The 26,804-nt window shown below is 48.4% G+C and overlaps 2 protein-coding genes across 4 annotated transcripts; one reads left to right on the forward strand and one right to left on the reverse strand.

Annotated features, from left to right (window-relative positions):
* Nucleotides 1-4,673: 4,673 nt before the first annotated feature.
* On the reverse strand, nt 4,674-19,007 carry LOC117710750 (serine protease 33-like). Of its 2 annotated transcripts, none has more exons than XM_076937243.1 (5): nt 18,782-19,007; nt 10,141-10,303; nt 8,384-8,664; nt 7,212-7,375; nt 4,674-5,376 (listed from the first exon to the last, which is right to left on the reverse strand). In XM_076937243.1, the coding sequence occupies exons 1-5, from the start codon at nt 18,885-18,887 to the stop codon at nt 5,110-5,112; spliced, it is 981 nt and encodes a 326-aa protein (XP_076793358.1). In that variant the 5' UTR covers nt 18,888-19,007; the 3' UTR covers nt 4,674-5,109. The 2 variants fall into 2 exon arrangements, with proteins under 2 accessions (XP_076793358.1, XP_034361818.1); XM_034505927.2 differs by lacking the exon at nt 18,782-19,007 and adding an exon at nt 10,516-11,437.
* On the forward strand, nt 18,629-26,602 carry LOC117711632 (serine protease 41). Of its 2 annotated transcripts, XM_034507422.2 has the most exons (7): nt 18,629-18,705; nt 18,799-18,825; nt 18,910-18,942; nt 19,158-19,326; nt 20,158-20,438; nt 25,733-25,890; nt 26,228-26,602. In XM_034507422.2, the coding sequence occupies exons 1-7, from the start codon at nt 18,642-18,644 to the stop codon at nt 26,465-26,467; spliced, it is 972 nt and encodes a 323-aa protein (XP_034363313.1). In that variant the 5' UTR covers nt 18,629-18,641; the 3' UTR covers nt 26,468-26,602. The 2 variants fall into 2 exon arrangements, with proteins under 2 accessions (XP_034363313.1, XP_076793357.1); XM_076937242.1 differs by lacking the exon at nt 18,629-18,705 and having other exon boundaries at nt 18,741-18,825; nt 18,910-19,326.
* Nucleotides 26,603-26,804: the final 202 nt, after the last annotated feature.

Below are 26,804 nucleotides of genomic sequence, written 5' to 3' on the forward strand. Positions count from 1 at the left end.
TGCCAGGATATGAACCCAGATCTTCTGCAAGAGCAGATGTCCTTAACTACTGAGCCACCTCTCTAGTCCCTAAAAATTTTGTAAAACTATGTATGTATGTATGTATGTATGTATGTATGTATGTATGTATGTATGTATGTTGGGAGCCAGAGGCATGTGTATGTGAGTGTAGGTGCCATCAGAGGCCAGAGGCATCAGATCCTCTGGAGCTGCATGTGAATGCTGAGACCAAAACTTGAGGCCTTTGCAAGAGCATAGCCACAGCTCTAGCCTCCCCTGGATTAAATCTTGATGAAGTTTGAAAATCCCTTTGACAAACTTTAAAAAAGGCTTTTAGTCTGAGTTTGATCCCTGGAAGCCACCTATGGGTAAAAGGGAAGAACTAACCTGCTGAATGTTGTCCTCTGACCTTCACACTGAGCTGTGGCACATGTGTGTCCCTAGCACACCATGCACACACATGTGCAATAATAAGTAAATTAATTAATTAGTAACATCGTTGCCTGGGGGGTTGGGGTCAAGAAAAGCATGTGAGAGGGAGACACTGCTGGGTTGTCCATCCTAGAGTCCCAATGCCCAGTGACCACTGGAGGAGGTAATTATTAGTCAGCTTCTTGTTATAATCAAAATACCCAACAAAACCTGAGGGAGGAAGGCTTTATGTCGGCTCACACTTTGAGGGCAGGAAGATGTGGGAGAGCCCAACACTGCACATCCTGGAGGTCAGAAGGCAGAAAGCGGAGGGGCGGGGTGGGGGGAGAAGAAGGGCAGGGCAGGATACAGTCCCAAAGACAGTGCAGCAGTGAAACATAAATTCCTCCTGCTAGACCTCACCTATGGTCTCAGTTAGTGTTCTATTACTGTGCTAAGACACCATGACCCAGGCAATCTATAAGAAAAAGATTTTATTTGGGGCTTACAGTTTCAGAGGGTTAGAGTCTGTGACCTCTGGCAGGAGGCAGCAGCAGGCAGGGAGGGATGGTGGTTGGGTAGCAGCTGACAGCTCACATCTTGAGACACAAGCACAAGGCAGGGAGAGCTAACTGGGCCTATCCTGAGCTTTTGAAACCTCAAAGCCCACCTGCGGTGACACACCTCCTCCAAGAAAGCCACACCCTCTAATCCTTCCTAAACATTTCCCCTAAGTGGGGACCAAGTATTCCAATACAGGAGCCTGTGGGGGGTGGGGGGGAATGCCTGTTCAAATCACATCTGTTCTTACTGTCTCCTGATAATGTCATCATGTTATAAATCTATCAAGAGATCATTTCATTCCTTGGATCAGAACCCTAGAGATCAAATTATCTCTGGAAACACCCGCAGAAACACACCCATAAACACATTTGCTATCTATAATTAGATGATTCTTTTTTTTTTTTTTTTTTTTTTTTTTGGTTTTTTCCAGACGGGGTTTCTCTGTGTAGTCCTGGCTGTCCTGGAACTCACTCTGTAGACCAGGCTGGCCTCGAACTCAGAAATCTGCCTGTCTCTGCCTCCCAAGTGCTGGGATTAAAAGCGTGTGCCACCACTGCCCGGCTAACTTAGATGATTCTTAAGGCTGTCAAGGTAAATGTTAAGATTAACCATCATGGGCTGGAGAGATGGCTCAGCGATTAAGAGCACTGACTGCTCTTCCAGAGTTCCTGAGTTCAATTCCCAGCACCCACATGGTGGCTCACAACCATCTGTAATGGAATTCGATGCCCTCTTCTGATGTGTCTGAAGACAGCGATAATGTATTCACATACATAAATAAATAAATCTTAAAAAAAAAAAAAAAAAAAAAGATTAACCATCATTGGCAGGGTGTGATGGCACATACTTTTAACCCCAGCAGAGGCAGATCAATCTCTGTGAGTTCAAGGCTACCCTGGTCTACATAGTGAGTCCCAGGACATCCAGAGCAACATAATAAAGACATCTTGTCTCAGAATATAAATGATTAATGATCTCAGGGTCTGTGCCTGTGTGGTGTCCCTCCGTGTGTCTTGAGCCCCATTTCCTCCAGGACACAGTGGGTTGAGACAGAGGTGACTTTTCCAGCACTACCTTCAGGGGTTTCCCCCAGGCACTTCTGCTGTCACGGGTGTCTACTTCCTGGGAGTCCTGAGCCTCAAATCTGAAGGGAAGTTAGGAGCAATCAGCCAGAGACTCCACCGGGAGGTTCTGTAGGGAGTGTTCTCAAATGGTGACCTCGGGAGATGCTGGTGTGACAAAGACAGCCAAGAATCTCCAGAACTTCACATGCTGTGCTCAGCCGCTCCTGCCAAGAAAGGCCCAGTGGGCACAGGAGCTGGCCAAGACACTCAAGGGCAGAATGTGTCCCGAGGCAGCTGGCTGGTTAGGAAACCAGGCCCATGGAACAGTAAAGGGGCAAGGTTTTCTCAAGGGACTTTTGTGTCCCTTAGCGCCCTAGCATTCATGTCTCAACCAGTCTCTGTGCACTCCTACTGCTACCACCCAGGCACAGTGCCAGCTCCACCCGTGGGACACCGGAGCACAGTCCTGACTGCAGCCAAGGGGTTGCCTGGGTCACAGATCCCTAACTGACGTCTCAAGCTGTCCACACTTTTGTGGTTGTTATTGTTATACTGTGTGTGTGTGTGTGTGTGTGTGTGTGTGGTATGTGAGTGAGACTGTCCAAGCTTTTCTTTGGTTGTTGTTGTTGTGCTATGTGTGTGCATGCGTGTGTGTGTGTGTGTGTGTGTGTGTGTGTGTGTGGAGTGTGTGTGTATATATTGAATGGTGTGTGTATATGTGTAGGGGGGTTATATATTTGTGTGTGTGTGTGTGCATGTCTGAGGACAACTTACAAAAGTTGTCTGTTCCTACCATGTGGGTCCCAGGGATGAATGTGGAGTCCAGGCTTAGTGACAAGTGTCTTTACCACTGAGCCATCTCACTGGCCCCTCCACCTCCTCTACAGCCTTTCCCAGCCCAGCTGACTTCCTTCTCTAGCCCTAAGCCAACCTTCTACACTGAAGTCTGTATCTGCCCCAGCCACTGGGGGGGCCACAGACTATCCCGAGACAGCTACAGAACTGGCACTTCAGGTCCCCATGCTGGTGGCGTCTCCTCAACAGGGCCTTCTGCATCCTGATCTTAACAAAAATGAATGCTAGAGACCTCTATGAACCATCTACTCTACAGCCACAGAACTCAAGAGCCAGAGAGATTTATAGCTGTCCTGAGCTGCCTGAGTGCCATGTGCCTGCTGAGCTGAAGGACTGACGGGGGAGGGCGGAAAGGATGGAGGAAATAGAGAGGAAAAGGAAGCACCCAGGCTGCCGGCGTCCCTAGGGTGAAGAGGATCAGGTCAAGTGATGAGTAGCCCTTTCTGTCCCCCAGATGGTGTTAACTCTTTGGAGGCTAGGATCTTCAAAGCTCAAACGAGCCTTGGCTGTTCCCAGTTCCCCCTGAAAAGGATTAGGTTTTCTTCCCTGACCCCTCGACTCTGTCTCATTAGGCTGCCATTCCATGGGGCTCCTGCAAAGGTGGACATAACAGTCAGAGGTCATGTCCCAGCGGGCCAGCACATGAGAGTCTTTCACGTGAGGAGAGAGTGAAAAAGGTCTACATGCCTCCCTGATATACCTCAGTGTTTGAAGGAGCATCCCAGGTGAAGAAGACTCAGGAACATGGGAAAACACACCTTGGTCTTATCTGATCATGATAACTGACTGACTGAACCATCGATCAGGAGACAGGCTTGAGTCATTGACCTCAGCATGCATGTGAGACATGCCATACCACCCGAGGACCAGCCAGCACCACCACATTTCCATCACCACTTCAATCCCCACTCGCGTCTACGCTAGGCTATCAGGACACGCAGGAGCCAGTGGATGCCTCTGGGGCTGACCAGCCAGCAGGACATAGCTCCAAAGGCTCACAATCCTGTCACAACAAGCAAAAAAAGTGGAAGTAGACCTGAGCCAGAGGGGACCTGTGGGACAATCTGACTGTTGGGCCAGAGGGGTTTCCTGGGACAGGCTGAAGCTCTCATCTAAACATGATTAGTGTGTCCCCACCTCCTGCCCCTCCTTTCTTTGGGGAGCTCCACTGACATCATCTCCACTGCCTGGGCTGCAGCCAGGGTGCTGCCCTCCAGCGAAACTGTCATACACCTGGGGAGTTTCCAGGCTTTCCTGGAGGGACAGGACACAAAGGACAGAAGTTGAAAACAACCCAAGCTTGGCACCCTACCAGAACTGTTTACACCCAGAAGTGTGAGCTGGCATCTCCTCTGCCCAGCCCAGGCAGCTACATGCCTAACCTACCACCAGCCCTGCCCATAGCCCAGGGATTGGGGCTCACATGTGCCAGTAATACTGAGATTCACTTTGGTTCTACCAACGACCTCTGGGACTCACCTCATGCCCACCTATGAGCCCATGCCTTACTTGTGACCCTAATATTATCCCAATTCTACCAATGGCCCCAGAATCTTCAGGAAGTGCTCTGTCATCCCTACAAGCAAGAAAGCTAGAGTTTCCAACTCTTCTTTTTCCTGCTTCTGAGCAATGGGGCTGAAAGCATTGTGTGCGCAGGAGTGTCAAGAATCTGGTGACACCATATGGGTGATATTTGTATAAGTGGGAGGCAAGTAGGGGCATCCCTCTGGGTGCCTGTGGAGGCTGAAGCTCATATGCACAGGGGGAACCACACAGTGGGAAAGTGTGCACTACTGGATCCAGTCTTTATTGTTCCGGACACAGATACACTATAGAAAGACTTGCCCAGTCACAGAAGCCACCAAAAGGGTACCCTGAAAGGTGGCTGCAGCCTGTGCTCCACCCAGGAGTGAGAGGCAAGAAAGACTCTTGCCCTCTGCCCCTGAAAACCCACAGACCCCAAGGGTGTGAGAGGGGTCTATGGGGCCAGGAGAGCAGAGTTTAGCTGATGATCCCAAGGGTCTTAATGATGTAGGAGTTAGGAGGCTTCTGTGGAGGTGAGGAGAGGGTCCCTAAAGGACAGAGCATGGGTGGTGTGCTTGTCTGCAGGTGGCTGTGCAAGGAGGGCACAGGAAGAGGGTCTGTGAGAGAAGCCGTGCTAACCTGGAAGCATATCGAGGGTAACAGTTCTGGATACAGGTGCTGAGGTTGCGGGTTAGGGCCCCAGGAGGAAGAAAGCACCACTGAGGGACGTGAGAAACAGCAACAGGCCCGAGAGTGGGGTCCTTGAAAGGCTGGGGGAGAAACTCTTTCCTTCTGTGGCTAAGTTCCACATCGTGTTCTGAATCCATGAGATGTAGACGCTGACGTTGGTGTAAACGCCCGGCTTCTTAAACAGAGCACAGTCAGATCCCCAACTCACCACCCCTGCCTGGACCCAGACATCATTAATGTCACAGACCAGGGGACCTCCAGAATCACCCTGAGGAGAAAGAAGAAGCCAAAGGTCAGCATACACAAGTGTTGAGGTCGCCTGAGCCCACTGCCTGCATTACAAGGAAGAAAACACAGATTGAAGTTCTCCAACCCAGTCCCTTCAGACTCTCTGTATCATACTAGACAGGATGAAGGAATTGGAAGTTTCTAGAAGGTTTCGGGGATGGGCTATCTGAGAACTGTAGGAAAAAGGGATCCCTAGCAGGTAGGACACCTGGCCTAGTGTCTAAATAAAATATAAACTTCTGCCACAGCTGCACGTTCAGAGCCAAGAGCAGGAGGCCGCTTCAGAGCTGCTGACCGTGATTCTTGCTTCTGCTTGTTTGATTTTATCTAAAAACATCTCTTTGAAGTAACAATCAAGACGTATTTGGCAGTCAGGGTGTGTAGACGAGCAAATAAAAAAGGGTAAAGCCACCCAAGCTTGAACGTGGCCTGCTCCTGCTGAAAATGGGGTCAAAGGCTTCTAGTGTCATCAGCGGAGGAGGGGGCGGAGGAGGGGGATGGAATATAGAATCTTGAAAACTTTCACAATAGAGGTAAGATCACAGTTATTTAACTCAATCTCTCTCTCTCTCTCTCTCTCTCTCTCTCTCTCTCTCTTTCTCTCTCTCTTTCTCTCTTTCTCTGTGTGTGTGCGCGCGCGTACACACACTATGTGTCTCTCTGTCTCTGTCTTTGTCCTCCTCTGCCTCTCTTTCTGTCTCTCTCTGTGTCTCTCTCACTCTCTGTCTGTCTCTCTTTCTGTCTGTCTCTATATCTCTCTATGCTTCTCTATGTGTCTCCCTCTTGCCTGTCTCTCTGCCTGTCTTTGTCTGTCTGTCTCTATGTCCCTGTCTGTCTCTCTGTCTCTATGTCTCTCTATGTCTCTCTCTGTCTCTCTCTTTGTCCCTCTCTGTCTCTCTCTTTGTGTCTCTCTCACTCTGTCTGTCTCTAAGTTTCTATGTCTCTCTATGTCTCTGTGTGTCTCTCTGTCTCTCCCTCTCTGTCTGTCTCTCTCTCTCTCTCTCTCTCTCTCTCTCTCCCTAGCTCTGCTGAGGGTGGAGCCCAAGGCCTTTCAAACGTTTGGTAAACACACTACCACTCACCCACAGCCATAGCTCTCTAGTCAGATTTATTTTATTTGACAGAGGTAAGGCATGTGAGGGAGAGGTGTATGTCCTGTGTGTGCATGTAGAGGCCAAAGGTCAGCATTGTGTGTCTTCCTTCATCACTCTCCACCTAGTCTCTCACTGAACTTGGGAATGTACATTTTGATCAGACCAGCTGGCTAATAAGCCCCTGGAACCTGCCTGCCTCTGACAGACACTCCACCCACCTGCCTCTGACACTCCACCCACCTGCCTCTGACACTCCACCCACCCCACGATGAAGTCATAGACATGTACTATCGTACAAGTCTTTTTATTTATTTTTTCCAAGACAGGGTTTCCTTGTGTAGCCCTGGCTGTCCTAGAACTCGCTTTGTAGACCAGGCTGGCCTGGAACTCAAGAGATTCACCTGCTTCTGCCTCCTGAGTGCTAGGGATCAAAGGTGTGTGCCACCACTGCCTGGCCACATCTGGCTTTTTGTCTTTTTTTTTTTTCTACATGGATGCTTAGGACTCAAATTCAGTTCCTCGACTGTGATGCAGACAATGACCCACCTTCCCAGCCCTCTGATTATGCTTATGTAATATCTGGAAGGGAAACCGAATCTGGCACAACTTTTCGAAGTGTGTGTGTTGTTAAGGTTCCCAACCTTCTTGGAAGGCTCTCAGCGTGGTGGGGAGAGGAACACTCTGCCCCCGGGGTGGCACTGTCTGGTTGTGGCCGACTCACATTACAAGCATCCTTCTTGCCTTCCTCGAAACCAGCACACAGCATGTCTTCAAGGATGACCGGCTCCATGCTGGGAATGGAGTTATCATGGTAGTAGGTATCGCAGGTCTGGGCATCAATAAGAGGCACCTGCAACTCCTGCAGGGTAAAGGGTGGTGGGAGCTCTGGGGTGGGAGAGAGCAGAGTTAGGAGAAGGGGAGACATCAGTGCCCCCCAGCTCCACATGCTTAACTGAACCCTGTGACCGGGGTCAATTCTTCTGCTTCTTTGATCAGGGCCTTTCAGTGTTTCCCCACATGAAACACTGAAAGCTTTGCAAAGGTGGCATCTGAGGGTGGGGTGGTACCCAAGGGTGAAGACATAGATGTCCTCACATTTCCAACCTGGGAGATCAGGATGAGAAGCTCATAACAGACACAGAGAGGAGGTCTGCGTGAACCCCAAGGCTAAGACTGGAGCATTGTCGCTAAGAGGCCAGGATCACACAGCACTGGCAGATGTTGAGAGCCAAAGAGGGGCCCTCCCTATAACCCTGAAAGGTTTGAGGCCCAGATAATACCTTAATGACAGGCTTCTTCTGGTCTCCTGAACTGATAGTGACCACCTATCTGATTTACCCTCCTCAGGCTCAGGACACTAAACCAAGATGAGAGCACAGAAATGATCCCAGAGATGAGGGCCATGCAGAAGACAGCTGGAAATGGAGATGCCTTTAAAGGCATCAAGCTGTGCACCTCTGGGTTAACCCCGCTAGGTCAGCACTCTTGAGAACTCACTGAGCAGAGGAAGAACCAGGACCCCATCAGATAGTGAAGGCTGCCCAGTCAAAAATGATCCCCTGGTAAGCACTGCCCACAAGGGTCTCTGCAGCAAAGATGTCAGGAAGGTCGCGATGCAGGCTGGGTCGGCATCCCTTAGCCCATTGCTGGATGCAACACTATCCTCTGATTATTAGATGCTAGGAGGACGTCTGGGAGCTGGCAGCAGCCAGCTGGGGATGCGCCACTGTGGCAACGTTTCAGTGCACACTCCGTGGTGGACATTCTTTGCATAGACTCTATCCATATAGAGTCTGAGGTCCTGTCTGAGGGTGGGGACTGGCCATAGAGAAGGTATCAAGACTGGCCCTCCCATTCTCCCCCTACACTGCCACCAAGTCCAAACATCCTTACGTTTATTTGTGTCAATGTACCCCCAGCCAGTGACCCAACACATGGTGCCGGCATCCAGGGGGTCTCCAGGTTTCGGCAGGCAGACTGGAAGCATGTAGTCATTGAAGGAGATGGGTGAAGCCAGCTGCACCAGGGCAATGTCTCCACTACTGTGCTCATCTGCTGAATAGCTTGGGTGCTTGATACACCGGGCCACGGCTCTCAGCTCCATCATCTCATTGTCCTCAGGGTAGGAGGAGATGGTACCCAGCAGTACTGTGTAGACAGACAGGGGCTGGTCCCTGGGAGAGGGGAGGTCAGTGGACGAAAATGAAAGACAGTCTTTATGCAGAGGCTCTAATGCTGCTACTGGGCTCTTCTGAGAGCTAAGCACACCAAAGCAATGCCAAGCATCTCCTTTAATGACCACCATTAATGATCATTGCAACCCGTAAATCTACCATCACTTTCTCCACTTTTCAGGTGTGGAACATAACTAGGAATGTCAAGTCACCCATCTGAAGGCCACCCGGCTACTGAGCAGGATATTCAAGACCTTGGAGTCTTGGGACCTAGACAGATGGGTCAGTGTGTGAAAATGCTTACACTGCAAGCATAAAGACTTGAGTTTAGATCTCCACAACCCACATAAAAGCCAGGCCCGGTGGTATCTGCATCTGCAACCCCAGCCTATTCCTATGGAGAAGTGGGAGACGAAGACAGGAGAGTTAATAAAAGCTTACTGACCAACTAGCCCAGTACATGCAGTTGTGGACAAAAAGAGAAGCCCTGTCTCAAAAAGCAAGGTGAGGGCTGGAGAGATGGCTCAGCAGTTAAGAGCACTGATTGCTCTTCTAGAGGACCTGAGTTCAATTCCCAGCAACCACATGGTGGCTCACAACCATCTGTAATGATGCTGGTACCCTCTTCTAGCATACAGGCAGAACACTTTACACATATTAAAGAGAACACTCTGTACAACAACAACAGCAAAGTGAAAGGTAAGGAATGACCCTGAGGGGGGGTCCTCTGACAGTCACAATGCACTGTGACATGTCTGTGCCCACATTCACACATACTTCACATATCCTTACATACATGCACAAAGACCTTGGGTTCTCAAGGGCTGATTCAGTGACCATGTAACTGTTCTCTCTCTCTCTCTCTCTCTCTCTCTCTCTCTCTCTCTCTCTCTCTCTCTGTCTCTGTGTTTCTCTCTGTCTCTCTGTCTCTCTGTCTCTCTCTCCTCCCCCGTGTGTGTGTGTGTGTGTGTGTGTGTGTGCCTGCCAGTGTGTCAGTTCCTGGGCATGTACAGAAAGCGTAGGCTAATATCAGATACCCTGTTCTATCCTCTTGGCCTTGAGACTGGGTTGCCCACATAACCTAGAGCTATACTGGCAGTCAGCAACTCCCCGAGATCCTCTTTTCTGCATACACATACGCATAGGCCACACTTAGCTTTTGCACAGATTTGGGCAGGGAATTTAAATTCAGGTCCTCATGCTTGCACAGCCAACCCTCTTGCCCTCTGAGCCATCCCCTCCATCCAGAGTTGATTTAGGGGCATAAGAAGACTAGATGACTGACCTACCAGGGCAGTCCAGAGACAGGTAGACAACCTGGACAGGTACCTGAGATACTAAAGTGACATGGCCCAGCCTCATCTCCTGCCATAGTAGGCAGAGGTTGTGGTTCAAATGAAAAAATGAAGTAGTCTGGAAGAAACGTACGGAAATCCAACCAACCCCAGCCCATGTGACCCGTAGGGAGACACTCACTGGTTGAAGCAGTGGGCAGCAGTCAACACCCAATCTTCAGCAATCAGAGATCCCCCGCACACGTGCACCCGATCCTCCCTCACGCTGACCTGCCAGGGCCACTGGCCCGGCCGGGCATCCTGTCCTGACACGATGCGGCTGGATGCCCTGGGACGTCCACACACTGCAAGGAACCGGTAGAATTGGGTGACACATGGCCATTCTGCCCTTCTCTATACACTCAAACCTGGCTCATTTGTCACAGCCCCTGGGAACTTGACCAGTGTGGGCCAGAGGATGTAAAAAAAAACAAACAAACAAAAAAAAGTACCCAAGCAACAAAACCTGCAGTCTATGAATCTTCCTAAAGCTCCCGTTTCCCATCCCCTACCTTACCTGAATCTAGGTCAATGCTACTCTTGTCTGTCTTCTTGGTAGACAGGCTGTAGGAGTCCGTTGTAAGGACCTCGCTCCCCAGAAAGACTCCAGGAAAAACGGTAAATAGGATGGCAGGCAGGGCCAGCTCCATGGTACACCTGCTGGGGCCAGACACTCCAGGAAGGAGGAAGAGTGACTGCAGCCCTGGTGTGGTTTCAGGTCTTGCCCTGGGGTGGGGCTCAGCCTCCACACCTGCCCTGCAGCTTTGGGAGAGGCCTCACACCTCTACTGTCCCTGGGCACGGACAACCTGGCTTGCCTACATGCTTCATGCTCTGAGGTCCTCTGGCCCTCCCCTTCCTGATCCAGGAGTCTCAGCATCCATAACCCTCATCTTTCATTGATGCAGAATCATTGTATAGTATGCCTGGCACTTGCACCAACCACAATGGCACCCTCAGGAGCCTTCATGTCCATCACTGTACACCAGAGGGCAGCCATGGGCCTGGCTCTAGGCAGAAGGGCATGCCAGCATTTGGCTGGAACAGGTGTGTATACATCCTTTCAGACTCCCGTGGTATTTGTCTTCTCTGGAAGCTTCTGTTCTGTTGGCTACCCTTCACTCAGTCTCTAGCAACTCCTTTTGTTCCCAGAAATGCTCACTGCTTTTCCAGATGCCCCCTGTTGAAATGGAAACTGTACAGTGATTACATTGCCAGCTGCAGTGTGATTTAATCACTGTAAAATAACACTTTGCTTCAGAACACTAGCCTCAGATTCCATTTTATCCAATATTAAAGTCTCTACATCCACTTCCACCCTGTGTACAATGTGTTCACCAATATATTTGTAATTTAAAATAAAGAAAACAAGGCCGGGCGGTGGTGGCGCACGCCTTTAATCCCAGCACTTGGGAGGCAGAGGCAGGCGGATTTCTGAGTTCGAGGCCAGCCTGGTCTACAGAGTGAGTTCCAGGACAGCCAGGGCTATACAGAGAAACCCTGTCTCAAAAAACAAAAAACAAAAAACAAAAAACAAAAAACAAAAAACAAAAAACAAAAAACAAAAAAAGAAGAGGTGCATCACTCCGTGTGGGTGTTGAGGTTTCGATAGTTCACACCAGGCCAGTGTCTCTCGGCTGCTGCCTATGGATCAGGAAGTAAAGCTCTCAGCTACCGCTCAGCACCATGCCTGCCCATCTGCCACCACGATGATCATGCGCTAATCCTCTGAAATTATAAGCTAGTATCCAGTTAAATGCATTCTGTACTGACTAGCCAGGCACGATGGTACGCACTTGTAATCTGCCAGGGAAGCAAAGACAGATCACTGGAGCTTGCTGGCCATCCAAACCTCATCAGCAAGCCCCAGGCCCCACTGAGAGATTCTGTCTCAAAATAAACAAACCAGGGTAGAGCGCTGGAGAGACACTCAGCAGTTAAGAGCACCTGGTGCTACAGTAGAGGACCAGGCTTGGATTCCTAGAACATGGCAGCTCGCAATCATCTGGAACCTTATTTCTGAGGATCTAATGCCCTCTTCTGGCCTCTGTGGGAACTGCATGCATGTGATGTGTTTAGATCCATGCAGGCAAAATTCTCATACATATAAAATAGAAATAAATAAATCTTTAAGGAAGGAAAGAAGGAAGGGGGAATAAATAAGGCAGACAGCATGCACGCGCACACACACACAGAGACACACCTTCATGAGGAGGGCTCATAGAATTGCAAGATAAGATTCATAAAGGCCCTCCCTTGGGCTGTAAAAGCAGTTAATGATCTCTGAGGCGAGGGAGCGCATAGCTGGCAGAGCTGCCTGTACTTTGAGTCATCCTCATCTAGTGTGTACTTCCGGTGATGCAACTGCCTTTGAGTGACCCATGTTCTAATCAATAGTCCCAATATCAGTCGCAGTGAATAGTAGCACTAGTTCACTAGGCTACACGTGGGCTGAACCTCCTCTATGTCTGTCACTGGTGTCCTGTCTGGATGAAGAGAGATCTGTTATTTTTCGCTCCAGGAAAAGTCACACAATACTTCCTAAGAAAGGGGAGGGAGGAAAGGAAAAGAGAGGGGAGGGGAGGGGAGGGGAAGGGAAGGAACACAAGGGGAGGGGAGGGCATAGGAGAGGGATGAGAAGGGGAGAGAAGGGGAAGGAATGACATGGCAGAGAAGAATTAGGAAAAAGCAATTGTGTTGGAGGATTCCTCGAAGACCAGAGCCTATCCTGTTAGCCTCCGGTCCTTAGGTCTCACACCCATTTACAACCCTTTCTGTGTTTCCAGGTACCTGGTTCCCTGCTGGGTGCCATACTGGTAAATATCCCTGGGTCTGAAGGATTTTATCAGGATGGCAGGGAGCTGCAGGTCCCTCCTTCCCAGGCGTGTCCATCATTTCAACAAGCATTGCTCTGGAAATAACCAACATGCCATGCTTCTCTCTCCTCAGACCTCACGACCTAGAACACTTCGCTGACACAGACAGACACAGACCTGCCTCCAACACGCCCTGCCTGGTAATAGATGGGGATCTTAGAACCTGGTTTGCTGTTCAGATTTTTCAAACCTTTTGTTTTAGTTTAATACTTTTTTCTTAAAATTTATTCATTTTTATGTGCGTGAGTGTTTTGTTTGCACGTATGTGTGAGCACTGCTTGTGTGCCTGGTGCCTATGGTGGCCAGAAGAGGGTGCCGGATCCTCTGGAACCAGAGGTACAGATGGTTTTAAGCTATCATGTGGATACTGAGAAGCAAACTCTGGTCTTCCACAAGAATAGCAGGTTCTCTTAGCCACTGAGCCATCTCTATAACCCAACTAACACTTTTTGTCATGGAAAAACATATATTTGAGTACTTGAGTTTGTTATGCATATATGTGTATGGGCGGGGACACGTGTGACTGAACATATATGTGGAGACCAGAGGTTGGCACTGGGTGTTTCCTCAGTTGCTCTCCACCTTCTATTCTGAGACAGGATCTTTCACTGTTCTTGGAGCTCACTGACTTAGCTAAACTGGCTGGTCAGCAAGCCCCAGGGATTTTCTTGTCTATGCCTCCAGCACTGGGATCACAGACAGAAAACATTATAGCCAGCTTCTTATATGGGTGCTGGGGCGCTGTACTAATTAGGGTTCTCTAAAGAAATAGAACTGGGGTGTGTGTGTGTGTGTGTGTGTGTGTGTGTGTGTGTGTATGCGTATGTGTGTTGTGGGAGCGTGTTCATGTGTGTTAATTGAGTATTTATTAGAGTGGCTTACAAGCTTGTGGTCTGGCTAGCCCAATAATTGTGTCTCTCAAAGAAAGACCAAGAATCCTGCAGTTATTCGGTCTGTGAAGATGGATGTCTCAACTGGTCTTTATGTTGGCATCCTGAAGAAGCAGGTCCTAATATCAGCAAAGGAACAGCATCAGGACAGATGAACTTGCCACAGAGACAAGCAGGCAAAAGCAAGAGCTTTCTTCTTTCACATTCTTTTAAGTAGGCTGCCATCAGAAGGTATGGCCCAGATTTGGGGGTTCTTCCCTTCCACCTCAAATGATCTAGGAAATCCCCCCCACAGATGTGTCCAACTGTTTGGATTTATTAACTCTAAATTTTACCAAGTTGACAACCAAGATTAACCATCACTGTATTGACTGATCCATCTGCACAGGTTCTATTGTGGAAAACATTTATTACATATTTCTGTAGCACTAGAAAGAGACCCCAGCCCTGTCGCCAGTCTTGAACACACTGAGAACGCGGAGCTGATGTCGTATACGCTCCTTGTGCTCAGATATCTCAGCTCCACAGCCCTCACCTTTTATTCTCTTAAACCTTTCTTCATTAGCTAAGTCTGCTTCACCTTCATCTCTTCTGTTAAAGTGCTTTAACCAGAAGTCACAGCTCATATTTCTAGTCACACAGTCATACTGCCATTAGTGCTCTTGTCCAATGTGTACAAGCGCCTCTCCAGTCTTTATAAGGGGAGCCAGGCAGGAGTTGTGTGTGCCTTTAATCCCAGCACTCAAGAGGCAGAGGCAGGTGGATCTCTGAGTTGGAGGCCCACCTGGTCTACAGAAAGAGTTCCAAGACAGCCCAGACTACAGAGAAATTGTCTTGAAAAAAACAAGTTTTTTTTTTTTTTAAATGTCTTTCTAAGGGAAATTTAAGAGATCCACCCCCAAAGGATGCTGTTCACATTCTATCTCAGTGCTCTTCATTCTTTTTCTTTTCTTTTTGCAGTCCTGATGGTTGAACCCAGGCCCTGTTGACCCTGGACACATCTTCTAAAGCGAATCCATCCCTGAACCTTTTGGTGGCTGCCCCGGTTTCTTTATGCTGTTGAGTGTTGGGAACCAGTAAATTATGCTCACTAATAAGTACTAGAAAAATCAGGAATGTTAAGCACACAGGGTTGCCTCTTCAACAGAGGAGAATGTCTTAGCTACGGTTTCATTGCTGTGGAGAGACAACATGACCACAGGAAGTCTCATAAAGAACATTTAATTGGAGCTAGTGTACAGTTTCAGCGGCCTAATCTATTATATCATAGTGGGAAGCATGGCAGCGTGCAGGCAGACATGGTACTAGAGGAGCTGAGAGTTCTGCATCTTGATCCACAGCCACAGGAGACTGTGTGCCACGCTTGGCAGAGCTTCAGGTAAGAGACCTCAAAGCCCGCCCCCACAGTGACACACTTCCTCCAACAAGACCACACCTCCTCCAAGGCCACACCTTCTAATAGTGCCACTCCCTGTGGGCCAAACCTTCAAACATGTGAGTCTATTGGGAGGGAAAGTCATATCTAATTAAGCCACTACAGAGATAAATAACCTCATTTCTGTCCAGAAGGCTGGGAATAGAGGTGGCCTGTAGGTCTAGATTGTTTTCAAACCCTACTTGAACACATCAACCACTCACCAGAGGTAGAGGCAAAGAAAGGTTAATAGGAAACGGGTTGTGGACCTGTTTAGAAATAGTTCTTTGGGGCAATTCCAATCTTTGTTGTCAGTAGTCCAGTCCAATAGCAAACACTGAACACACATGAGTAGCTTCAGTCCAGTCCAATAGCAAACAAATACCAAATACTTATCAGTAGTAGCAGCTTGATCCAGGAGAAAGCGTGAGGCTCTGCCATGAGACAAGAAGCAGCCAGAATACCACCAGAAATTCTTTGGTGTATTTCTCTCTAGCGAGTCATGATGAGCGAAGACCTGTGAAGACCAGCGAAGTGCTGCAAGGCATACCGATGCAAGTGTCATTCACTGTTGGGTTCTACTTACACTCTTTCCAGACATCACACATCTGCTCAAGTGTCTGCCTCAGCAAACATCCTCTCCTAAGACAGCTTCCAGAAAAACATCACATGACACAACTGAGTCTCCAAAGAAACCAGAAATTTCTACTTCAGTGGCCCATAGCCTAGATGACCCTTGTGATATCTGTAGGACTAGGCCATACATGGCTCCCCCAGGCTCCCACAAGCAGGACTGGGAGTGGTTAATAGCCTATGTGACCTCTGTGCCCTCTGTATGACTCAGACCACACCAGAGCCTCCACAGGCCCTTAAGGTAACACTTGTAGCCTATCTCTAGAGCCCATCTTCATGGAAGAAGTGACGTACTTGGAGAAGAGTTTCAGTGTAATTATGTCTCATTGTGCACAGGGGATTGTGTTACACCAGGAAACTTCTATCCAAACTGTACTGTACTTAAATATGCCTGCAATAAACTGCCTGGTGTCAGACTCTAGAAGTTTGAACCAACACTGGCTACTGAATCCTCTTAAACCGACCTCCTTCTCGCCTCTTGTGGATTGTTACCCTGCTGGTCCTGGTGTTTGCAGAGCTCCCCACAGCTGGGATTTAAAAAAAAAAAAAAATACCTTACAAAAATAATTCAGGAGGACCTGAAAGATGGCAAGAAAGTAAAGACACTTCCCACCAAGGCTCATGACCTGGAACCCACATGATAGAAGGAGGGAACCATCTTGTGGACATTGTCCTCTGAGCTCAACACTCCTGCTATGGCACACAAGCACCAACACACACACACACACACACACACACACACACAAACAAATGTAACTTAGAAGCTAGAGAGGCGGCTCAGCAGTAGAACTGCTTGCCGCTCTTTCAGAGGATCAGAATATGGTTTCTAGAAGCCATATCAGACAGCTCAAAACCAACTATGACTTCATTTCCAGGGGATGCGGGCCCTCTTCTGATGTTCTCCAGCACACGTGCATGCACACACACACCCCAAATAAATCTTTTTAAAAAAAAAATTTTTTTTTGAAGCCAGACAGAAAACCAGATGTGGTGACGCGTAATCTCAACACTCAGGGGGCAGAGACAGACAGATCTCTGTGAGGTCAAGGCCAGCCTGGTCTACAGATTGAGTTCCAGGAACGCCAGGGCTGTTACACAGAAAAGCCTGTCTCAAAAAGAAAGGAGGAGAGAAAGAAGAGGAAGAAGAAGAGGAGGAGAAGGAGAAAGAAGGAGGAGGAAGAAGAGAAGAAGAAGGAGAAGAAGAAGCCGCCAATGTCAGACACAATGGTGCACATCTTTAATCCCAGCACTTCGGAGGCAGAGGTAGGCTGATCTCTGTGAGTTAAAGGCTAGCTTGGTCTATAAATCGAATTCCAGGACAGACAGAGCACACAGAGAAACCCTACCTCAAGAGAGCAAAATAAATTAATAATATTTTAAACTTACGGATGCATGTCTGTGCAGCACCTGTGTTCTTGGTGCCTGCAGAGGTCAGAAAAAGGTATCAGATCCCTGAAAGTGGAATTATGGACAGTTGTGAGCTGCCTTATGGGTACAAGGAATAGACTGAGGGCCTCTGCAGGGACAGTAAGTACTCTTAACCACTGGGCCTTCTCTCCAAAATAACTCTTTAAAAAAATTAATTAGGGCGCTGAAGAGATGGCTTAGTGGTTAAGAGCACTGACTGCTCTTCCAGAGTTCCTGAGTTCAAATCCCAGCAACCCCACTGTGGCTCCTAACCATCTATAATAGGATCTGATGCCCTCTTCTGGTGTATCTGAAGACAGCTACAGTATATTCAAATACATAAAAAAATAAATAAATCTTAAAACACACAAACAAACAAACAAACAAACAATAAATAAATAAATAAATAAATAAATAAATAAGGCCATTCGTGGTGATGCACACTTTTAGTCCCAGCACTTGGGTGGCAGAGACAGGTGGATCTTTATGAGTTCAAGACCAGGCTGATCTACATAATAAGTTTTGGGGGCTATGCAGAGAGACTCTACCTCAAAAATAAATAAATAAATAAATAAATAAATAAATAAATAAATAAGGGAAGAGAGGTTTATTTTGGCTCATTGTCCCAGGCTATAGTGCATTCTTACTCAGATGTTGCTCAGTGCTGGGCTAACTTCCTGTGAGTTACAGGTCCTCACTGGGAGAACTAAGCCTTGTCCATTAGTCTTGGCTGATGAGGCAATCTAGAAGCATAAGCCTGATTTTGATAGGTGTCCCTTACTGTGTAAACCTTGACCATGAACATATTACATCCTCTGAGTTGCATAAAAACTTCTAATCGGTCATGGAGTCAGAGGGTTTTGGTGTGGATGTCCAGCTGGCCGTGCATTCAAAGCTGATAATTGATGAGCCAGCATGGTTATATAGACCCCGACATGTCCCTTTACAACGGGTAAGAGTGTCTGGTGATCTCCAGAGAGTGTGTAGGGGTCATTGCAATGATAGCAAGCCGAGTATAGGGCTCTAAGCTCTGTCTGTCCTCAAATAGGGCCAGCCTTTGTTCAGTGTGTCCAGCAAAAGGCCAACTCTTTTAACAACACATGACACAAGCCAGCGTACCCTACGGCCTGCTCATGAGCTTTTCCTAGGAGTGCTGGCTGAGGGGCAGTGCCTTGGTCCTACAGAAAGCTGTCAGTACACGAGAGAGAAGGCACCCAGCTCCTGAGCTCTGACAAGAAAAAGATGGTTGTGGTTCATGGACTGACACACTACATGAAAGAGTGTGCTATGAGACCAGTCTGGAGTCAAGCTGGGAGAAGGTGGCTGAGCGAAGCTCCTATTCTGCTGCTTTTCCCCTAGGGGGCGCCACTGAGCCTGTAGCGGCAGGACGTTGAGGCAGGAGACCCGGCTTCAGAGAGGCCGCCATGGGTGTACAGGGCCCGCTGCTGCTACTGCTGCTGGTGGTGTGCGTGGTGCTGGGGAAGCCTGGTGAGCTAAGGAGATTCATCCACCAGACTAGGGGTGATAGGGTGTGTGGGAAATTCTGAGGCCCAGTGAAACTCACCTCTCACCTCTACCCAGGATCCGGTGAAGAAAGCCAGGCGGCAGGTGAGGAACCGTGGTCCCCGTGAGAAACACCACAGAGGCCGGGCATAAAGAGGTGGCCTCATGTTTTCCACTCCTCCCCTGCAGGTCTCAAGACCACAGACATCAAGCTTCTTTCAAGTGACTGATGGGCTCTGTGGAGGGCTGGGTGTCTGCGAACCACGTGGGAAGGGTTCCTGCGCCATCTCCTGCCTCTTCAACAAAACCCCAGGATACTGGAGGAAGGGGGTGTACGGTTGCATGGTTCTCCCCCGCTCCTCCCCTACACACGTACCCTAGGGACCCTATGGGCCTTCCTCAGCGGCTCAGCCATGTGTCTTTTTTGTCTGTCCCAGTGCCGTGTGGCCGCCGGAATGACATTCGGTCCCGAATAGTGGGCGGAATAGAATCCGTACGAGGGCGCTGGCCATGGCAGGCCAGCCTGCGCTTAAAGAAGTTCCACCACTGCGGAGGGAGCCTTCTCAGCCACCGATGGGTGCTCACTGCTGCACACTGCTTTCAAAAGTGAGTTTGAGATGGCAGGATCCGGGTGGGGCAGCCTCCTGATACCCCGAGTTCCAACGTGAGCAGCCGCTGCTTATCTTATCGCTGCTTATCGTCAAATAAGCTTCCCCTTGGCCCTGCAGGGAGCACCGCTCGAATTCTTCCAGGATGTTTTATTCAAACGTTCCCATGTGGTTTGGGGAATATTCATCTATGCTCACTGCGAATCGAATCAGGAAGGCGCAGGTCTCATTCCACTTTTTCCCCTGGAGGAAGATGAGGCAGATCCTAGGCCCACACCAAGGATGGCTGGTTGGTTGGTTTTGAGGTGCTATATATAGCCCAGGTTGCCCTTGAACTTTCTACTTAGCAGAGGATGACTTTGGACTTCTGATCCTCTTGCCTCTACCCCCTGGCATGCGAGGATTACAGGCATGGATTACAGGCATGCACCGGCCCTGCCTGGGTCTATACAATGCCTCATGCTGAGCAAACACTCTGTCAACTGAGTTCCATCCTCAGCCCCATAGCAGATATGTATCCTGCTCTGTCAGGCCCCACAGTAGCCTCTCAGCTTCCGAGTCCTCTTTAGACTGCACAGGTTTCCTTTAGAGAGGCCCAGTGTCCTTAAGAAGTAACCAGACCACTGAGGACTGTAGTCTTCCTGTTACTCTCTCCTCAGAGTGACAGGAGAAGGGAATCTGGTTGTGCACTGTCTAGGCTCTGTTCCTACAAGGGAATGTCAGCAAATAAACCGCACCGGCCCCATGGTGTCACCGCACACAGGGATCCTGTGGGCTCAGGTGGCCAGCAGTCCTCCTGAGGGTCCTGATCTTTCTTCTTCCTCGCTAGGTTCCTTGATCCAAGAAAGTGGACTGTTCAGCTCGGGCAGCTTACCTCCAAGCCATCTTTCTGGGACAGGAAGGCCTATTCTGGCCGGTACAGAGTAAAGGACATCATCATAAACTCCGAAGACAAAATGAAGTCCCATGACCTCGCCCTGCTGAGGCTGGCCTCCTCGGTCACCTACAACAAGTACACCCAGCCTATCTGTGTGCAGCCTTCCACCTTCACGTCCCAGCACCAGCCCAGGTGCTGGGTGACCGGCTGGGGAGTCCTTCGGGAGAATTTAAGTGAGATTAGCAACGGAGGGTGGGCTTGTGGGCGCGCTATCTCTGCCCCGTTTCAGCCACAGCAGGCCCCGAAGCCCTTCTCTGGAGCTCCGAGAGCCTCCTGTCTTCCTGCTTGCCCCCCACCCTCATTGCTTCTCACCACATTCCTGCCTGCAAGGAGCTCCCTTCTATTCTCGAGCAGGTGTGGACCAGTGGCCAGATGCACAAGAAAGGGACTCAGCCAGGCTTGCATTCCTCAGATAGCCAGAATAGGTGTTTAAGGCCTTCTGGGGACAGTCTCCTCGACACTGATTTAATTTACAAGCCCCAAACTATGAATGTGAACAGTGTTAAAATCATACATTTTAACACCAGTGAAAGTGTCACCATTATCACACCTCTAAGTCTTCACTAGGTGACACTTAAACCTCCAAAATCAGACATGTTCAGAGTGGTGAGGCCATAGGCTGTCACCTCTGTCTAGTTGCAACATTTTCATCATTTCAAAAAGAAAGCCTGCCAGCCTGGTCTACAGAGTAAGTTCTAGGGCAGCCAGGGCTACACAGAGAAACCCTGTCTTGAAAAACAAAACAAAACTTTCAGTGGGCATTGTGGTATAATCCATGACCTTGGAAAGGGAAGGCAGGAAGGTCAGGAGTTCACATCTATCCTACATTCAATATCCCGGACTCCATAGCAAGTTTGAGACCAGCCTGGACTACATGTAGCCCTGCCTAAAAACAAAAAAAACAAACAAAACAAGAAAACTTCAGCTCACCACACCCCACACCCCGCCGCCATTTCTCTCAATCCAGTCCCCTCTTTTTCCTCAATTCTGTAGCCCTTGGCAGCCCAGAGCGGCTTTCTGTCTCTTTGCTGGCTCAGGAAATGCTACACAGATACAGTCAGAGAAAAATGGCCTTTTCTGGCGGGATGCTTAAATGTAATGTAGTGTGTCTTAAGTATTGCCCCCTTGTGGCCTTAATGGGAACTGCTTTTGTCTTTTTAAGTTGTAATTCACACACCATTAAGGAACCATACAAAGAATGTGCTCCAACCCCATTTAGAGTGATCACAATATTGCTCAAGTAGGAACCTCCGTTCCCACCCGCCTTTACTCCTCAGTAACCCCTCCCTACTGTCCCTGATGACCACAGCCCAGCTTTCTGAGCACGGAGCCATCACTGCCTGCCCATAAGTGAAATGCAGTTTGTGGTCCTATGGATCTGGCTTCGTACATACCACCCCATCTTTAAGATTCAGCCCTTTTTTCTTTCCAGCTTACATGCCTTTATTTCTTCCTTTAAAGAATTATATTCATCTGCTCTGTGTGCATGTGCGTTGTGTGTTTGGTATGTGTGGTATGTGTATATGTGTGTGCATGTGTGTTATGTGGTATGTGTATTGTGTGTATATGTGTTGTATGTGTGTGTTGTGTGTATGTGCATATTGTGTGTGTGCATTTGTGTGGTATATGTTATGTGTGTTTGTGTGCATGTGTGTTATATATGTGTTGTGTGTATGTGTGAGTAAGAGTATGGGGGTGGAAAACAATTTACAAAAGGAGTTGGTTCTTCCATTATGTGGCCTAGGGATTGAACTTGGGCCATCAGACTTTGGCTCTGACCACTGAGCCATCTCACCAGCACGTATTTCCTTTCCTACCTAATTGCTCTGGCTAGAACTTCCAGGCTATCGTGCACCAGAAGGAGGCATGCCTACCTCAGTATTACTCTGGAGCGAAAGCTCTTTGTTTTCCACCATTGAGCACAATTTAGCTGTGACTTTGTGGAGGGTGTTTTCTCTGCATCCTAGCTGGCTTAGTACTTTTATGAAACAACGGGGAATTTGGGGTTTTTTGGGGGGGGAAGGTATGTGCATCTTCACGTGTATGTGCAGGTCCAGGCCCATGAGTATCACAAGTGTGCACTCATGTGTGTAGAGAGGTTAGAGGTCAAGCATGGGTGTCGTCCTCACCCGCTCCCCACCTCAGTTTTTATGCATGTATATTTTATGCATTAATAAATTATACACACACAAAATATGCATATATAAAAAATATAGTTATAAATTTTCCTTATTTTGGGGAGGAATGCATCAACAACAGCATGCATGTGGAGGTCGGGGGACAAGTGGCAGGAATCAGTTCTCTCCTGTTACCATGTGGGCTCTGAGAATAGAACCCAGAGCATCAGACAGAGCAGTAAACGCCATCTCAATGGTCCCACGCTGGGTTTGGGTTTGTTTGTTTGAGTCAGGGTCTCTCTCTCTGTGCCATGAGCACACTGACATTGCTAGGTTGGCTGCCTGTGAACCAGAGACCCTCCCCGCCTGCCCAGTACTGGGATCACAGGCCCACGCGACCATGCCTGGCTGTTGAATTCTGCTTTGTATGTGAAAGACTGTAGAATTTGGTCAAATGCTTTCTCTGCACTGATGGAGACTATTTTTCTTCTGCTACTATGTGTCTCTGCTGTGCTGATTTTTCCATGCCGGGCCCTGTGTATGATGGGAGCCTTGTATTTGCTCATGGATCCCAGCCCTTTCCTGCTCTGATGGGCTCATTGCTATATGCTGAGATATTTTTGTATTTTTTCTTACTTATTTAATTATTTTTTATTTATTTATTTGTTGAGATAGGTTCTCTACATAGCCCTGGGTGTCCTGGGTGTCCTGTGTATACCAGGCTGACCTTAAACTCACAGAGATCCACCTGCCTCTACCTCTCTAGTACTGGGTGGGATTTAAGGCATGCACCACCACCAACCGGCTTTAGGATATTCATAAGGGGTCCTGAGTTCTAATTTTCTTTTTGGGCTTTTATGTTTGTCTGGCTTCAGCCCTTCGGTCTCACTGGCCAAGTGTGTAAATCAGGGAGTGTTTCTCTGGTCTGTTTTTAGGGAGCGTTCAGGAAGGATCACAGATTTTTTTTTTTTTTTTAATGTGTTGGTAGAATACAGCAGTAACACCCCTGGGCACTTTCCTTTGTCAGGAAATCTTGATTGCTGAGTTTATCTTTTTGTTTATTATGGCTCTATCTTGAGTCTGTTTAAGTGTGTGAGATTCCTGGGGTTTTTCTGTGTCACCTTGCGGGCAGGCCATCTAGTTTGTTGTCTTACCTCTCTCAGACTTCCTTGTCTTCCATTTTGTTTTGTCCGTTTTATTTTTTTTTAAGATTTATTTGTTTTTTTATTTATATGAGTACACACCAAAAGACATCAGATGGGGGCATCAGATCCCATTACAATGGTTGTGAGCCATCATGTGATTGCTGGGAATTGAACTCAGGACCTCTGGAAGAACAGTCAGTGCTCTTAACTGCTGAGCCGTCTCTCCAGCTCTGTTCTTTGGGGCTTGTTACAATATTGTGATATAATTTTAAGCATGATGGGTAAGAGGGAGATGCTCAGAAAAACTGATTCAAGAGCACTGGTGTGGGCCGACAAGTGGATGAAGAGGTTTGGTGCCAAGCCTAGTGATCTGAGTTCAATCCCCAGGTCCCACTTCATGGGTAGAGTCAGGTGTCCTCTGACTTTCATCATTGCTCCATCCCCCCATCCCCACCCTGTCTCTATAATTTTTTTTTTTAAGAGCATGGATTTGGGCTTCTCTGAAAGGGGCCCTTTTTTTTTTTTTTTTTTTTTTTTTTTTTTTTTTTTTGAGACAGGGTCTTGCTATGTTGCCGGCTGTCCCCAAACCCACTATGTAGATCAGTCTGTCCTTGAGCTCACAGAGATCTGCCTGCTTGTGCCTCCCTAGCGCTAAGACTGAAGATTGTTTGTGCTACTCCAGGCTCTCCTTTGCCTGTTAAGATCAGGAGGAATGTCTCCATTTTGTCTTCTGTGCCACTTTTCCAAGAACCGACTTTTGGGTGCGTTAATTTTTCTGTCTGGCTTGATTATCACCCTGTCCTCCTCTGCTCTCATCTGTTTGTTACATAGTTCCAGAACTCACTATATCCCAGGCTAGCCTTGAACACATAGTCTTTCCACCTGGGCCTCCTGGATATAAAATTATAGGCATTCGTTAGTATCTGCTAAGCATCCATTATTCTGTTTCTCAGGCAGCTTTCAGGGTTGTTTGTTTGTGGTTTCAAGACAGAGTTTCTCCAGTCAGCCCAAGCTGTTCTGAACTCATTCTGTAGACCAGGCTGACCTCGAACTCAGAGATCTGCCTGCCTCTGCCTCCTGAGTGCTGGGATTAAAGGTGTGCGCCATCTCCACTCCGCCTGGCAGCTTTGGATTTAAGTTGCACTCTTTCTGTTTCCTTAGATGTAAGGAGAAGTCACTGCTTTGTGGTTTCCCTCTTTGTTAATGAAAGTATTGGTAGTGGCTCACAACCAACTGTAATGGGATCCAATGCCCTCTTCTGCTGTGTCTGAAGAGAGCGACAGTGCACTCACATACATATATAAGATAAATAAGTCAAAAGAAAGAAAGAAAGAAAGAAAGAAAGAAAGAAAGAAAGAAAGAAAGAAAGAAAGGAAGGAAGTAACAGGTGCACACTTCACACCTGGTGTTCACATGGGTTCTGGGGACTGAACTCAGGTTATCAGGTTTCTGTGGGGCTTGAACCCTGGTCCTCATGTTTGTACTGCAAGCGTTTTTCACCCATGAGCCCATCTTATTGGCCCTGGGAATATTTCTTAAGTGTTCATTTTATTTTATTTTCTGTGTATTGTACCTGAGTGTGTGTGTGTGTGTGTGTGTGTGTGTGTGTGTGTGTGTGTGTGTGTGTGTGTGAGTATACGCCCGCATGCGCACACATGCATCAGAAAACACACCAGATCCCATGGAAATAGTTACAGACAACTGTGAGTCTTCATGTGGATTCTGGGAACTAAACCTGGGTCCTCTTCAAGGGCAGTAAGCGCTCTTATCAGTTTTCCAGCCCCAACCCTGAAAACATTTTAAAGACAATGTTTTTCTTTGTAGTCTAGGCTGGCCTCAAACTTAAATTCTGTCATCTCCATGCTGAGAGTCAAGGCATGTACCACCAAGCTGGTGAATTTGGGAATCTTCATCTTTCCATCCTGTGTCCCCAATCTCAGCCTTCCTAATCCCTCTCCGCCTGTGCTCTAGCAGAGGGCTGTCTTCACTTGCATACTCAGGAGCTAGCCCTTCCAGCGCAGACATGGAGAAACTGGAGGAATCAGGAAACTTCCACTTATCTCCCCGCTGGTTCCTTCTGTCATACTGGACTGTCCATGGTGTGGGGTCATCAGCAGGGGACACCACCATCATGCAAGCTGTGTCCTCTTGCCCTAGAGAATAAAGGAAACCATAACACTGTGCTCTGTGTCTTCTTACCTCCAGAGCCTCTGCCACCACCCTATCACCTCCGAGAAGTACAGGTCACCATCCTAAACAACAGCAGGTGTCAGGAACTGTTCAGCATTGCGTCCCTACACCACTTGATCACCAAGGACGTGTTCTGTGCTGGTGCTGAGGATGGGAGTGCGGACACCTGCAGTGTGAGTATGCCTGTGACTCTGAGGAAGTTCCACCCCTCTCACCGCAGGTCTGCCATCAGCCTGCCTTCACTTCGTCTGTGAGAGACCACTTAAAGCCTTTAACTACTCAGCCTATAACCCGACCTCTCATTTCCCACTTATGATATTTTTCTCCATCATCCCTGAAACCCTCAGAGGTGGAAACCATAGCCCTACTTTCCTGATGAAGAGACTGAGGTTCTGTGACTGCCAGGGGGAGACCTTACCCAGTCTTCTACCCCACAGTGTTCCTTGTCCCCTTGGCCTCTTCCCTAACCCCACCTACCAAACCATCAGGCTTATCCTTGCTGCTCTTCAGGGTGACTCAGGAGGACCCTTGGTCTGCAACATGGATGGTCTCTGGTATCAGATTGGAATTGTGAGCTGGGGAGTAGGCTGTGGACGGCCCAACCTGCCTGGCATCTACACCAACGTCAGCCATCACTACAGCTGGATTGAGACTATGATGATTCTCAATGGTGCAGTCAGGCGTGATCTGGCCCTGCCACTGCTGTTTGTCACTCTGCCCCAGGCTCTCTGGATCCTAAGGCCCACCTGAGCCCATGAGGCTGCAGCTTTGGGCCCAAAGCACCATTGTACTCTCTGCAGCCCCAGGACATTCAGTGTAGGGTAGGAACATCCTGCTTCACCAGGCCTTTGTCTTGTCTTCTTTGCCAATAAATTCATTGTGTATATCTGAGTTGGCACTTTACAGGACATTATGGAGACCTTGTGACTTCCTGGACACTTCCCTGTGTTCAGCTTGAGTGGTCCAGCCCAGGGTCCATGATAGCTTGTCTAGACTTTGGTTGCAGACAGCCCACTGTCAGTGACAGTGGAGTGTGAATAGGAGCCCCAGCTCCACAGGGAGCTTAGATTCCTGACTAGATGCAGAA

Source organism: Arvicanthis niloticus, chromosome 6 (genome assembly GCF_011762505.2).
Source record: "Arvicanthis niloticus isolate mArvNil1 chromosome 6, mArvNil1.pat.X, whole genome shotgun sequence".
NCBI lineage: Eukaryota > Metazoa > Chordata > Mammalia > Rodentia > Muridae > Arvicanthis > Arvicanthis niloticus.